At 42.5% G+C, this 14,431-nt stretch overlaps 1 protein-coding gene across 1 annotated transcript; it reads left to right on the plus strand.

Moving 5' to 3' along the window:
* Positions 1-4,758: 4,758 nt before the first annotated feature.
* On the plus strand, positions 4,759-13,326 carry LOC138203728 (serine/threonine-protein kinase pdik1l-B). Its single transcript, XM_069158741.1, has 4 exons — positions 4,759-4,892; positions 5,949-6,711; positions 8,267-8,486; positions 11,646-13,326. Exons 2-4 carry the CDS (start codon positions 5,977-5,979, stop codon positions 11,888-11,890), a joined length of 1,200 nt encoding a protein of 399 aa, XP_069014842.1. The 5' UTR covers positions 4,759-4,892; positions 5,949-5,976; the 3' UTR covers positions 11,891-13,326.
* The last annotated feature ends 1,105 nt before the right edge of the window (positions 13,327-14,431 follow it).

Below are 14,431 nucleotides of genomic sequence, written 5' to 3' on the forward strand. Positions count from 1 at the left end.
ACCGAGCACTTTTTCTTTTAGCTACCGTCTAAAACACATGTTGAGTGTTCGGTTAAGGTGATGATGATGATGTCGACAAGAGTAGACCCATATATTCACACAGTGAATTTGGGTCCAGGCTATTGGAAAATATCCTTATACTAAAACAGCACAGATTGTATTGGTGGGTTGAACCTAACTGGTTTAAGTTACCGGTGAGAAAATTAAGTACAATCCAGGAAACCCATTTGGAGTCAGAGGAGGAAGATGAAGGTCACATAACAGAGGTCATTTGATGAAGTACAAGAGTAATAACCTCTGAATAGTTAGGTAGATTAAGGGTGGTTAAATCGCCAAAAAGGTTTGAGTCCGTGAGAGAGAGACGTGGATTTCATTAAAGAAATGTTTTCCTCATCCTACCAAGTATTTTTTTTTTTTAAACCTAACCACGTGGTTTTTGTTGGCCAAATCAAAGGGATGTGACTTGTCACGCATAAGAGAAGCAAAAACATGACACAGACACGTCTCCTGCAGTGGACTGATGGGTCTATTACAGGCTTTGCGTAATACCAGCTGGCTGCATTGACTCCCAAGATGCACTGCTGGACTTTAATTCCATTCAAATCAGATGTTGTACTTTAGAAAAAATGGTGACCTAAAATCAAGCAACCATGAATGTCTGAACCAGAGTTTGTGCGAACCTATCTCATGGCTGTTGACATATTCCAGCAGATATGAAACTTTCATCTATTGGCGGCAATAGAGGGAAAGTCAAGGAATTGCCAAAGTCAGTAGGATTCATTGCCCGGGGAACATGAATGTCTGCACAATATTTAACAGAAATCCATTCGATGCTTGTCATATTTCTAAAAATATAAAATGTCAGCATCTAGGTGGTGCTGGAGGAAAAGTCAGAGGGTCTTTGAAGTCTTTAGGATTTAGAAGACAATTAATCATAAAATTGTTGAGATATTTCAGTGTGGACCAAAGTTTTGTACCGACCAAATCTGACTAACAGTGAAATTGCAGGAACGATGTCATGAGTGCAGCCAAATGTTAAAGTAGCAACTGACTATTAGCATGACATTCCGCTAATGAGTCTTTCATAAAAATAAAACAAAACACAGGAAAATCCTTTCCATGAGTCTTGAAGTTCAAACACTTCAAGTTCAACGCCCTGTTGTGAGCCTCAGCGTCCTGTGAGAGAGTGAACGCTGGTCCTGAACCTGCGTGAGGTCTGATAGTGATGGATGAATCGGGTCCATAGACAGAGCCCTCGGTGAGGCCGAGATAAGGAGCCCAGAAGAACAAGCAGCCATTACGAGGCCTGTCTGTCATTGATATCGCTGTTATCCACCAGCTGTCCGGTGTACATAAACGCTTCCTCTGGTGGCCTAGAGGCAGTGATTGCCCTGATGACGAAGACGGTCGTGCTCACACTGGCACCACATCCCATTAAAACCCTCGAAGTCCAGTTTTGGAATCGATTGGTACATTTTCTTGTCATGAGCAGTTTAAAAAACAAAAAACAAATGGAGACGTGAGGATTTCATCAGACGCACGCGAGTGTGTTTGTCTTCTCACCGACGCTAGAAGGTTTTTGGCGGCTCGTTAGTCACGGTTGTAGAGGGTTTGTTTTCAGTCACATGACTACAAAATAAATTCTAGTATTTATTTCTGAGGACAATGAAGAAAAACGTGTGCAATATTTCTGCATTGGAGTAGAGCCAAACCAGTTCCAGTTAGGAAGAAACTTTACTTTCAGTATTTAATAATACCTACAAGGACTAAAAATATACACAACCCTCTTTACAAATGTGTGATTGGTTTGACAAACAGCCACATCACAACATTTAACTTCTACCGGGTATTAGTGAGGACTCCCATTAGAGTTCATTTATTCTGATGCACTAGAATGAAAGTGAACCAATTTGAATCACTACAAATCTGAGATTTTCACACTTTCAATCATTTATTCACCATGAATCAGAAAATGATCAATGAAATGATTTAATAAAAAGTAAATAACACATTTGACTTGTTGGTGCATTTTATTGTGCCTGACTTAAAAAACTGGAGAAAATTAAATCTAACATAAAAGCAGAATTTATGTGCCTTGTCTGTTGCGTGAGATAATAAATTCAGTTTTCCAATAAAAATGCATTTTCAAATTTTCTTTTGGCAATATTTTTTATTTTATATTAACACCTAAATATTTAAATCTGAATATAAAGTATATCATTTTTGTACTTATTGGCTGTGACACCAACTTACACATATGTACTATAATTCGATATAAAAGGCTGTTTTTAGGCCCAAAGTGTTTTTTTCTGGGGGGGATGTAAAACTGCTGACTGATGGCTCATGGGATCTCAGCCAAAAGAGTTTATACAACTGCCACACACAGATGCAACCAAAACTGACTGGCAGTTTGGCTTGCATTGCTGCTCATTCCAAGTCGACTTCCTCGTCTCCTCTCCATCTCATCCAGCCGGAGTGTTTTACCGTCTTCCTGCACAATGAAACCCAATGGTGCGAGACCAAGGAGTCCGTGTGGGGAGGGGGTCTCTCTGTGGTGGTTTATGGCGGCTTGGGGCTCTCACCTGTCAAGGCACAACTGATTGTTATTAACAGCGGAGTCGAAAATGAATTTTGCCTGGAAAAGACTTACATTTCCATCCCAAAAGCCGCCTTAATTTCGCATGGAAGAAGAATAACGCTGCAGCTCGGAAAATCTGCAGTGTCAAGCCCCAAACACTCAAGAAACTTTTATTTCAGGGCGTAAGCATTGGGCAAGACATACAGCAGTGTTTTGTCTCTCTGTGGTTATTGATCTCATGGCCCTCCAGATATTTTCTTTTCCGTGTAAGACGTACTTTTAAAGGGGTATTTAATGCCAGAGAAGCCTTTCATTTCTCATTAAAACTGCAGCAAATGGCTACTAAGCAATCAAGCCAGCGGCCACCTATCTTCATCTGTAAAGACACTGGTTGTACACAAGGATGGCGGCAGACAACATGGCAGACTTTCCAAAGAAAAGCCGGCTTACTGAAGAAGAAAATCATCAATTGTAAGAGTGACTGCTGTGAAATTGCGGATGGTATGCCGAGAACATATTTACCATTGTTTACTCTTACTGTGTGGGGAAGCCAGGGATAGACTTCGGGATTAAATGCAGGGGTTTTGACCTTAATCAAAAAAATAATTACTCTTGCCCCTCCTGTTGGTGGACTCCTTAATTAGTGAGCAAAGCCCCTACAGAAACACTATTAGTCTGAAAACAGAGGTGATTAAAACTGTAATTCTTATTGGACACATTAACATCTTTTTGGGGTGCCTGGAAATCTTTATTGAATTTGTTGGGGAATTTAATTCAGGTTCCTTTGTGTGTTTCCTCCAAACTACTTTCTAATAAATTCTTCAACCGGAATGCACTCTGTACCTCACCCAGTCTTTGCATCCAAATATCTGTCACAGCAAGTGAGATATGATGATAGAATAAAGGGCATTTGCTTCAAGACAAAAACAAGTGAAGTGTGACTGACTCCATCTTCCTCAAGTAATGAAGAGTATTCATGATTGGCATCCCTGATAAAAAGCTATGGATCACATAAGCAAGCACACTTCAAAGCTTCTCTTTTCTTTCACTGTGTGCTTCAGTGCAATGAATCACTGTTTCCTATTATATGCTCTCAGAAGAACAAACACACACACACACACACACACACACACACACACACACACACACACACACACACACACACACACACGCTGTTATCTGTCATCACTGTTGCCGCTCCTCCACCAAAAAAAAACAGTCGATACTGATGCAGCACCCACTCATTGTGCGTGTGTGTGTATAGGTGTGTGTAGTTTGTTCAGAAGGTCTTTTGTGATTAAATGGGACTGCAGCAAAAAGGAAGTTTATAGTGGGGCTTTTACACTTTTGGTGTTTCTTTCGTTAAACTAAATATAATGATTATAAAACTGCCCCCGGTTCCAGCTTATAATAGACTCCCTATTCAGATCTATCACTTTACCGAGGCACGCTCAGCACTGCTATCATGTTGTTTTTACAAAATACTTTGTCCTGTAAAATGAGGACTACCAAATAGGCCAAAACACTTCCACAAATAAAATGCAAAAATAATGTAAAATCAAATAAAATGATAAATGACGCAGTTATTAAGCATCGAGTTTTGTTTTATCTGTAAACCGTATATAAAAAGAGACACGGAATTTCCGAACCTCTCTCTGATCCATTTTATATATTGACGGACCAAAGTGTCAGATAGTTCTTCAAAATATGGAAAATAATCAAATTTCATTTCGTGAACTATCTTGATTACTGGTAGCGAAAGTTCCGTCTCCTTTTCTAAACTGTATAGATGAGACAAAACTCGCCGCCTAATAACATTTAGCATTTGATTTGATTTTGCATTATATTTGATCCCGTAGTTGTGTTATACGTTTTCTACACATGAAAACAAATACTTTATCCACTATTTTCGTTCACTTTGAGGTTAATGGTCTGTTTCCATACCTTTACCTCAGATGACGGTGAGAGCACTTCCTCAGTCGCATCCGGTGCGCGGTGTCGGGTGGCTAATTCGAATCACATTACGTTTGTGCCACTGTGCTCCCAACCAATCACAACACGCGACTGAATTTGCTTAGCCAATCACGATACGCGCACACGCACACACAGAGCGGGACGTTCCAAATTTAAACGCGGAAGTTTGTCGTGTTTGTCGTTTCACTGTCGTTCTGCTACTTTACCTCGGTCGTCTAACAGCAACAGAAAATAAGACAGATTTGTTGGATACTGTGTGAAGCGGCATGCCGGCGCGTTTTCAAGTCGATAAAGTGCTGATAACATAAGCGGAAGTCTTGTGGGTACGTTGGAAAACAAAGTAAGTGGAGCTCATCTGAAGCTTTGTGTCCTCAGTGACTACAGACACGTTAAACTCATTCTGTAGGTTTTCTAAGTTCTTACGGTCTCGAGAGTCACTTTGGACATTTAGGTCATTGTTTGTATTCAAAATGTTCTGTATGTATGTCAACTGCAACTTGGGGAAATAACGGTTAAAGATTGCGATCGCAGATCCAGTGTTGTGACGTCAGTGTTGTGAGTCCCAGCTGTGTTTATTTAGTTCTGTTAAACCTCGGGCCTGTCCCACCGGACAGGTTCAACTCGGTGCCTCCTAAGTTTTCACGTGGAAGCTTTTTTAAGAAATGAGAAGAATACAGCGCTAAAGACAGGTGGTATATAATTAGACAAAATAATTGTATCAGATGTGATGACTTCCCAATGTGCATCATAAGATAGATTATAATGTGATTTGTTTTGTGTGTTTGTCCATTTTAGTCGTATTGTTTCAGCTGCAACCCCAAAAGTGTAAAACGGGCTTCAGTGCATCAGTCGCTCTCTATTGTAGGATGATCAGTATACAAAAAAAACCCCAATGAAATTCTATCTATAGTTCTCACATAGAAATTGTCAGAGAAGGCTAACGAGGTTTGCCCGTCTCTGACCACTCGTGCACTCCACAGAGACCAGCGAGCTTCACAGGATCTCCTGATTAGTGATGCTATTTACAAGGAGAATTGATGGCGTTGCTTTGATACCTTTTGATCTGTTATCTTGAACGTAACCTCCTCTGGAACAGGTTAGATCTGCAGCATAAGTTACCACGGCGATGTATCCCGATAAGAAGTGAACCAGCTTCGTAGGGCTGAAAAGACCAAAGTTAAACCTGAAGTTACCTCACTAAGTGCAAGTCCTGCTTCGTAGTACAGGCTTTTATACCTAATATCCCACTCAGAGGTAAACTTAAAGTCTGAGGTTCGGGCCGGTTAAAGTTCGCCAACTCTTTTGCAATGTTGTTAATACCACACGCAGTTATGTTTCCTCTATACATGTCTGTTTTTAATCATGCTGACATGAGTAATTATGTTTTTCCCTGCAGTCCCATCAGACCCCGGCTCCTACGAGAAATGGAGGAGCTTTACACCTTAGAGAGGGAGGTAGGACGAGGCAGTTATGGTGTGGTCTTTGAGGGCCACATGGCCAAAACGGGACAGACGGTGGCTATTAAGCGGCTGCCCTGCAGCAACCCAGAGTGCATTGAACTCTACCTGCAAGAGCTGTGGGCCATGAGGACCACAGCCAAGAACCATGTGAACATCATCGCACTCCACAGCTGCCTCCTGCAGACGGGGCGCAGGAGCCTGAAGCCCCTCAAAGCAGGCAAACTGCCTCCGCATCTTGTTGAGAACGTACTGAAGGGCAGTGTCGCTGCAACGGAACAAAGTCAGGGAAGGAATAATGTCCAGTCTAACACCCGGAGGAGGACGAACAGCGCCTCTAGACTCCAGGAAAGGACCAACACTGTGCAGGCCAGAGCTAAGATGCAGGACAGGACGACGTCACATGATTCTACAACCCCACAGAGGCCTCCGAGCAGAGCCAGGAAGAGATCGGCCCAGAGGGAGGAGGAGCAGCCTGGGCCGCCACGCTGCCTGGCCCTGTGGCTCGTGATGGAGTACTGTGACGGAGGGGACTTGAATCAGTACCTCCTCTCCAGGCCCCCAGAGGCCCAGCGGAACCACAGCGTAGTGCGACAGCTCTGCAGCGCTGTGGCCTTCCTGCACAGCCTGGGCATCACCCACAGAGACCTGAAGCCTGACAACGTCCTGGTCTGTCGGACTCCGAAAGGCCCTGTGGTCAAGGTAGGCTGAATGTTACGATGCGTCGGCGTTTATTTCAGACGGAGCGGCATCAAGCTTGTCGGAGAACTCGCGCTGTTTAAATTTGAAGGCATTGTTTCACTTTTTCTTTTTTCCTCTGGGACTGTTTGGTTTCCATAGCAGCAGGGAACCTGAGACACAATAAACAATATAGCACAGTGAAATATGAAAAAGTAATTGAACATAAAACGCTGCGCATATCCCTGTGTCAAAGCAATTAACATACAGGTGCTCTGAATACCCAAAGTATACAGGTGATATGGCACAACAGTTGCTGCCTTCAAATGGGTCGTGTTTACCTTGTAAAGTCCATAAGAAAGGCGCCCTCTTGTGGTATTCACAACGTCGGAACTCTAAATCTTCTATAAGCCTCGAGTTCACGAGTTCAGACGTGTTTGCTGACGTTTACAGAAATGTCAGAGGCCATCGAAGTTCATTTTTCGTCGGATGTTACCCTGATATATTGTAATTTTAGTCATGTAGAGTTTGTCTTTATAACTTGGATAGAAGTCTACGTCTGAGGGAAATTGTTGATTTTTCCCTCTGCTTTTCCTTTTTCTGTATCAACCCCTGTTAGTTTGCTAAATTGTTAGTCTCCGTGGCTTCGAGACGCCGTCCACGTTGCCCAGCAATGGTATTTTTACAACTTAACCACTTGAACGCCGAGCATACGGTGCACACGACTTCCCGTGGTGTAGCCACGAGCTCACAAATTCCATTCGAAGTGTCGAAACACTCCTGCAGATTTTTTTTGTCTAAATCCTCTAGTTGAAGGGCCAGTAAACCAAAAGTACAACAAACCTTCATCTTAGACATCCTGATCAGGAGTCGAACACGCGTTTGGGCTCCATCTAAAATGAATCTGCTAGTTGGTTCTCGATTAATCGTTCGATTCACAAAACATAATAGTGAAAAATGTTCATTAAACTTTCCCTGTGCTCGCTGTGATGTCATCAGATACCAAACTCGGAGATATTCAATCCACTATAATGTAAGCAAGGAATAGCAGCACATTTTCATTTTGCTAAAAAAAATAAAATTGTTATTAATAGATTATCAAAATAGATCACTGGTCAAATCAGGCCCACTTCCCCCCCCCCCTTTTTGTTTTCCAAATCTAATTTTGGTAACTGCGCATAAACAATGAATTCTGATGAGCTGCTCTGTGTTGAATTAATGCATCAAAATTTGTCCTGTAGAGTTCTAATTAACTCTAATTACTCGCATTATCAGTCATTTGGTCCATAAAATAACAGAAAATGTTTTTTTTTGTTGTTGTTGTTTAAAAAAAAAAAAAAAAAAAAGCCAAATGTCCAAAACCCTGGTTGTCATGCTGTCATCGAAGACAAAGACAACGACAACCAGCAAACATTCACCAACGAGAAGCTTGAACAGGAAGAGTTTTAGTGCTTATGAAATTATAGGTTAAAAGAACCGACTAATCAAACTGTCAAACTCAATCATTTTTTCCCCAAGTGACTGCTTTTCAGCTTTGCTGCCAGATAGTGATCAGTTCATCTTCTTGTTCAACCTCGAGGTGGCGGATTTCGGTCTGAGCAAGATGAGCGAGGGCGAGGTGGACGCGAGCAGGCAGCGCTTCTCCTCCACCTGCGGCTCCGACTTCTACATGGCTCCGGAGGTGTGGGGCGGGCGGAGCTACACGGCCCAGGCGGACATCTTCTCCCTGGGCGTGATGTTCTGGGCGGTCCTGGAGAGGATCACCTTTGTGGAAGAAGGAACGACAAAGGAACAACTGGGTGAGTGAGCGGAAGGACGTTGCTGCAGCGCGAGGACCTGATGTTTCCCGTCCTCACCGCTCGGAGAGGCTGCAAAGGTCGAGCGCGTGTCCGGGCAGGTCGATGACGCAATCGCCCTCAATCGAGTTTGACTTAATTAAATGGCACATATTAAAAATGTCACACACTATACATCAAACGTTCATCAGCCATGGATGGTACAATCATAAATCTAAATGGCAAAGAGATGAATGATGATTTATGCAATCTACATGTTGATATGGATTATAAGTACTTTGCTTTCTTTTAATACAACCTGACAGTCGTTCATATTCTGCTCCTGGCAGCAGACGAGCGAGCAGACGTTCCCAAACTTTACAGAAATAGTTTGACTGATTTAACCATGCAACAGCCTGCGAAACACTCAATTTTAACAGCATCCGGCCGCCGTTTCAAAATCAAAGAATACATTTAATGCTCTTGCTCGATAAGGCGTCACTCCTCCTGTCAACTCTTCAGCATCGTCGGGTCCAACGTTTTTAGGACCGTGTAGTCATATTAAAAGTCCACTCATTCTGCTTCTTGAAATTAATGACCGAAGAGTCTGCATTCAACCGCGTCAAGCTAATGTTAGCATTATGCTATGTCCTGCACATTTTATTTCTGATATTTAAATGATTACAAAAATATTTTTTTCATCACTCTAATATGATGTGTACATTTAATCGCTGTTGTCTGTAATACAATTGAAGACAGTGATACGTTTTTGGACTTGGGCCAGTTGGAGGGGCCTTTCAGCAAGGCTCTTGTGTACAACCTCAAACCACAGTTTGAGAACCAGATAGAACATTATCTTTGGCATAATCGAATGTACATATGTAGATCTAGTGTTTCTAACAACATCAGTAATGAAGGTTTGTTCCATTTTTCACAGATGAGTTGATATTTAAGTCATTTAATTCATTTCTTTGTCGTACATTGAGCTTGTTGTTTGATGTGGTGACTCTGCCAGTTCAGCAGCAGCAGGGAACACTTTGTCCCTCTGTGGAACAGCAGTGAGATTTTAATGTCTTCTTTTAATGTCCTGTTTTCCGGTCTGGACCCCAAGCTGCCATAAGATGATGAAGCGGCTAAATGTCTGAAAGCGCCGGGCAGGGTTCTGCTCCGCGCTCCACTGTCAGACAGTAATGAAGTGGCTGTAATACAGATGTCTCATTTTATTCTCAAAAGAATGGGTCTGGTCAGAGGTGACCTGGTGGCAGGGGGATAGGAACTATTATCCTCAGGTTTAGTGGCCGAGAAGCTCCCCGAGTCATTGATAGCTCATTAGGCTGAATGAAAGCGGTTTCTAGTGGAGGGAGAGACGGGTGTCAGTGGATTTAAATTTAAGAAGAAGAAAAAAGCCTAATGGAATTTGGCAGCCCCGATCACAATCCTCTTTGTCAGTGAGAAATGAAGAGAGGCGGCTCAAAGCTTTTTCACAGACGGATAAAACGGTCCATTATTTTACTTTATCCTCTCTGAAGATGCACACACCCACACAGTTATTTGACGAGGCAGGCGAGCGGAGAGAATCCAGTCCCACGGCGAGTCTCGCCGAGGAGACCCAGCGCCCGCCCGGCTCTGTGCTCAGTCAGGTTAGGAAATCATTGCTGCTCTTTCACCAGGCCACAAAGACTTCACCCCCAGCGTCCCGGGCACAGTTCGGTGTTGAGCGTGACGGATGTGTTACTCGCACCGCTTAGTGATTTAAATCACTCCAAATCTGCACAAGGGCCACAAGAAACCTCGAGATAACGGAGCACTTAATGCCTTTTTAATCACTTTCATGGATAACCCACTTTCATTTTTAGGGTTGATACATGATTTATTTACTTTTTCTTCAATAATCTACATGTTTTTTTTCTATTAATCATGTCGTAGAGAAAATGTCAAATAGCGACAAATGACTAATTCACGATTATTAGAGCCCAAAGTTTTATCTTCGGATTTCTTAATTATTCTGAACAGCAGCCAAAACCCCAAAGTATTAATCTTTTGTGTTGTGAATGGAGAAAGACGCTTTACTTTGTACTTAAACTTTGACAAACCGTGACCGGAGTTGGTCAAAGTTTCAACCTGTGTGTTTAAAGGTTCATCCGCTCTACCACATGCAAGGAAATGTACAGGGAGACTAAGAGGCCATGTGACTAACCAGATACAGTTTGTTGTACGTATTCATCTTAATGTATATAATACTGTAAATACTTACTGTTTGACTGTTTATACTAAAAGTAAATAAGTTGAAAGATAAAATGTCACACTTGGCAATGAGACAACAATGTCGACGTTGAGTTCAATCCGATAAGTTTATGGGTGTCACGTGGAGTTCCTGATTACATTCAGCGTTCCTCACCAGAGCTCAGCATCTAAAAGCCGAGCAAACACGTTGAATGCATTTCCTTCCCTATAAAACTTTTGCAAAGATGATTTTTCTTTTTCTTTAAAAAAAATGTGCTTTATTTACGTTATCGTTCATTTCCAGGCAGCTTTCTTCTTCCCTGCCTGCATTACCAACACCTATGAATTAGTTGGTTGTTGTGAAGCGTTGGTAGGAGTATGCATCATGTCACCCCTTATGCATATGAGTCCTTGCACAAACTCAACAGAGACCCACTCGTCGATACATTGCTCGCTTCTTAAGGGCAAAAACTCAATAGCATACCCACGGGGAACTGAGCGTAGACCGTTAGACAGATGCAGCAGTGGAGCGCAGACTCGGCATCTTCGTTATGAGTTCAGCTCAGTTTGTAAAGTGTGAGTTTACCAGGCTTCACATCCTCAGATAGTTCATCAAACTGGCTGCAGCTTGTAATAAAGCAGAGCAGTGCCACCTGTTAGCAGCACGACGGGACCCTGTTTTACCGGCCTCCTTATTTATTTAGAAAACACGTGGGACTTTTGGCTTCTTTTATTTTCCATGAAGAACATGACCTCCTTTAGCCCATTCATGGTGTAATTCTATTGTTTCTGACTAACACGAGCGACTCATTGACAAAGTGTGTCCCCGTCTGTTCTGAGCATCGGGATATTTGCCACCCCAGCAGGCGGTTGATTTCTCGCAGACACGAGTGTAAGTGCAACCGCTGAGATCGGACGTCTCTTCTCTGCCAGTCAGGACCCTCCATGTTTCCTCCTCAGGTGCCTACGTGTGCAAGGCTCGCTCGGGTTGGTTGATGCCGCTGGGGGAAGCTCTGTGGGAGAACGCCGACCTGCAGCTGTGCATCCCCATGAAGTTTAAGAGGGCGCCTCCACTGCCCCCCCCTCCCGGCCCCGCCATGTGCACTCTGCTTTTAGACATGCTCGCCTCAAACCCGGATGCTCGGCCCCTGGCGGACCAGCTGGAGGCCCGAGTGCGCTCTGCTCTGGAGGAGGACTCCCGCTGACAGAGAGAGCGCTTGAGAGAACATAATGGCTATAACCACTATAGCCACTACATGGACAAATTGACTGCGGACCCCCTCACTGCACTTCTTCCGTTGTGTGCAAACAATAGCCACTTTGCTGCCTCTGGGAAGCGGGGACAAGTAATACATATCATTATGTGATTGTAGGTGCTATTTCTGTCATTGAAACTGCAGCCCAGTCTATAAGCTGTGTGGAAAGCCACATAAAGGGAAAACAGGAATGAACTAGAAGACGTCCATTTAACCTCTGAGATTCTCCAGTGGGAAGTGGTCCATTGACCTCGGACCCCCTGACTGCGCCGCAGATTCAAGGTTCATGTAGAGATCTAGTGGGACTCGGTGTATTTCCTGTTAGCACCGTGCGGCTGCTCAGGCCGTCGCTGCTGGACATAGAAAATCCATTTTTAGTACGTGTGTGTAGAGCTGAAATGGAATGCAGAGGATTCCTGCTGCTTGTTGTTAAATGGGACCACTGTGTTGATGACTCTGCATTATCTGCTTTCTTTCAGGTGTTGATTTTGAAATGATTTCTGGGCATCAAACTTTTTACTTGTTGAAAAAAATGGAGCTTGCATTTATAACCTTTGTGCTTCTGATCTTTGCCCAAATACATGAATGCATTGATGTTAACAGTTCTCAGATGTCTTCAAAAATAAACAAAAAAATACTTCTTAATTGTAATTTCCTGTGCAAAGTCCTGCAGTAAATAACACATCAGTGAGACTAATCATTTATCCTAATTTGTTCTTTTAGTTTGTGGTTTTCCCAACATATTTCTAATATTTATGCACCAATTAAAATATGTATAAATCAGCTGGATTTGACTTCGAAACACCTTTCAATGTGAAGAAGTCCTATTCAAAACCACAATTGAATATATACAATAGATGTGAATGAACATACAAACGGGTGAAAGAGCCGTCTGAAGAACTATAAATTGTGTTTATTGCAGGCTCGTTGCATCACATCACTTTCTACTGGTGTTTCCTGCTTTCTGTGTTTCTCATATTTGCTTCATACCTGATTTTAAATGATTTGAAACGATATACTTTTTGGTCAGAGTTTGTTGAGTCAGGAGTAGTCGCTGTTTTTAAGTGTAAAAGATTGAAAGACTGTGCTGCTGTGTGAGCATGTCAGAGATATCTGCACTGCAGCCTGAAAGGCCTCGCAGCATGGAGCTCACTGTGACTAACGATTACTAATATACCGTGGCCTCATGAACAGGAAATTAAAGCCGGGCATTAGGATTGTTGCTGATCATATCCATGCTGTGTCCACACCATTTATTACTGACCATCAGTCTTAGTCACTGACTTCTTACTTTGTTTTTCTGTTTTTGCCTGCATGGCTGGAAAAAAAAAACATGGACTGTGTTCAAAAACCTGTTTTAAAATGTAATATAAATAAAGATGATATTGTAACCTCTATAATCCACATGTCTGTTGTTTTGTGTCAAATTCATGCTCTGCGGTGTTGGTGAAGTTATGACCTGCAAAAAAAAAAAAAGGCTTTATAATACAAATTAAGAGCGCAGCATTAACATAAAAGTAACCATCCGTTCACCTGTTTCTCAGCCGGTTGTTTTGCAATAAGGATGTTGTGCTGAGCGGAGTCGGAGACGAGGACGTCAAAGGGACAAGTGGAGATTTAAGATACTGCGGCTGTAGCTCCTCTAACCTCTCTGCTCTCAGCTCAATGAGGTCGTCTTTGACAGATCTGGGACCTTTACCGCTGTGAGTGACTCTTCGCGCTCCGCTGACCAGCCAACAGCTCCCGCAAACAACCTGTGACCACACCACTTGTCTAAAGAGATGTTAGAGTAAAAGACTTTTCCCACAGCAGACGTTTTGACTCATGATAGCAGGAAAAGCACACGAGGAACAACTAACATTGATGCTGCTTCTGTTCCTTTAAATGTAAAAAAAAAAAAATGATCAGGAATTGAAAGATATTTTTCATTACTTAAGACAACACATACATTCCCAGAAAGAAGTGATACTCTAGTGTCAGCAACGGGAACAGGAATCCACCGTTCACATTTTGTGCAAACTGCATCCCATTATTCGCTTATAGGAAGTTGAAGTTGTGTTTTTCTTTTCCAAAGGTAAAATCTTTTTTTAGTCCCACATCCCCTCGTGTTTTTTCACCGAGCTGCTCAGACAGATTGTAACATTATGACAGAGTTTAGTGCTAAAAAGATCTTTAGAGAAAACTTGTACTTGCCAAAAGCTTTTATTGATGCCAGATGTGGATTTGACCTTCCATTACTCAAGATTGGAACTGCATTAAGAAGGGATCAATTTACAGGCAGCGAGGACAGGAAGACAGCAGTGAGCAGCAACTCTTTCACCGCACTGTAAATGTGAGTGTTGAATTGAAGAAGACTTGGGGAAAATTTAATTCTAAATTCTTTCACGCCTAAACCTGTAAAATCTTGATACATGAAAACCTTCAGGACAGCGTTCGATGCTTTAAAGGTTTAATATGCAAGATTTAAGTGCAATCTTGTAATATAACTTT

The sequence above is a fragment of the Embiotoca jacksoni genome, unplaced genomic scaffold (genome assembly GCF_022577435.1).
Source record: "Embiotoca jacksoni isolate LCO1_2020_lvr unplaced genomic scaffold, fEmbJac1.0.p SCAF_23, whole genome shotgun sequence".
Classification (NCBI taxonomy): Eukaryota; Metazoa; Chordata; class Actinopteri; family Embiotocidae; genus Embiotoca; species Embiotoca jacksoni.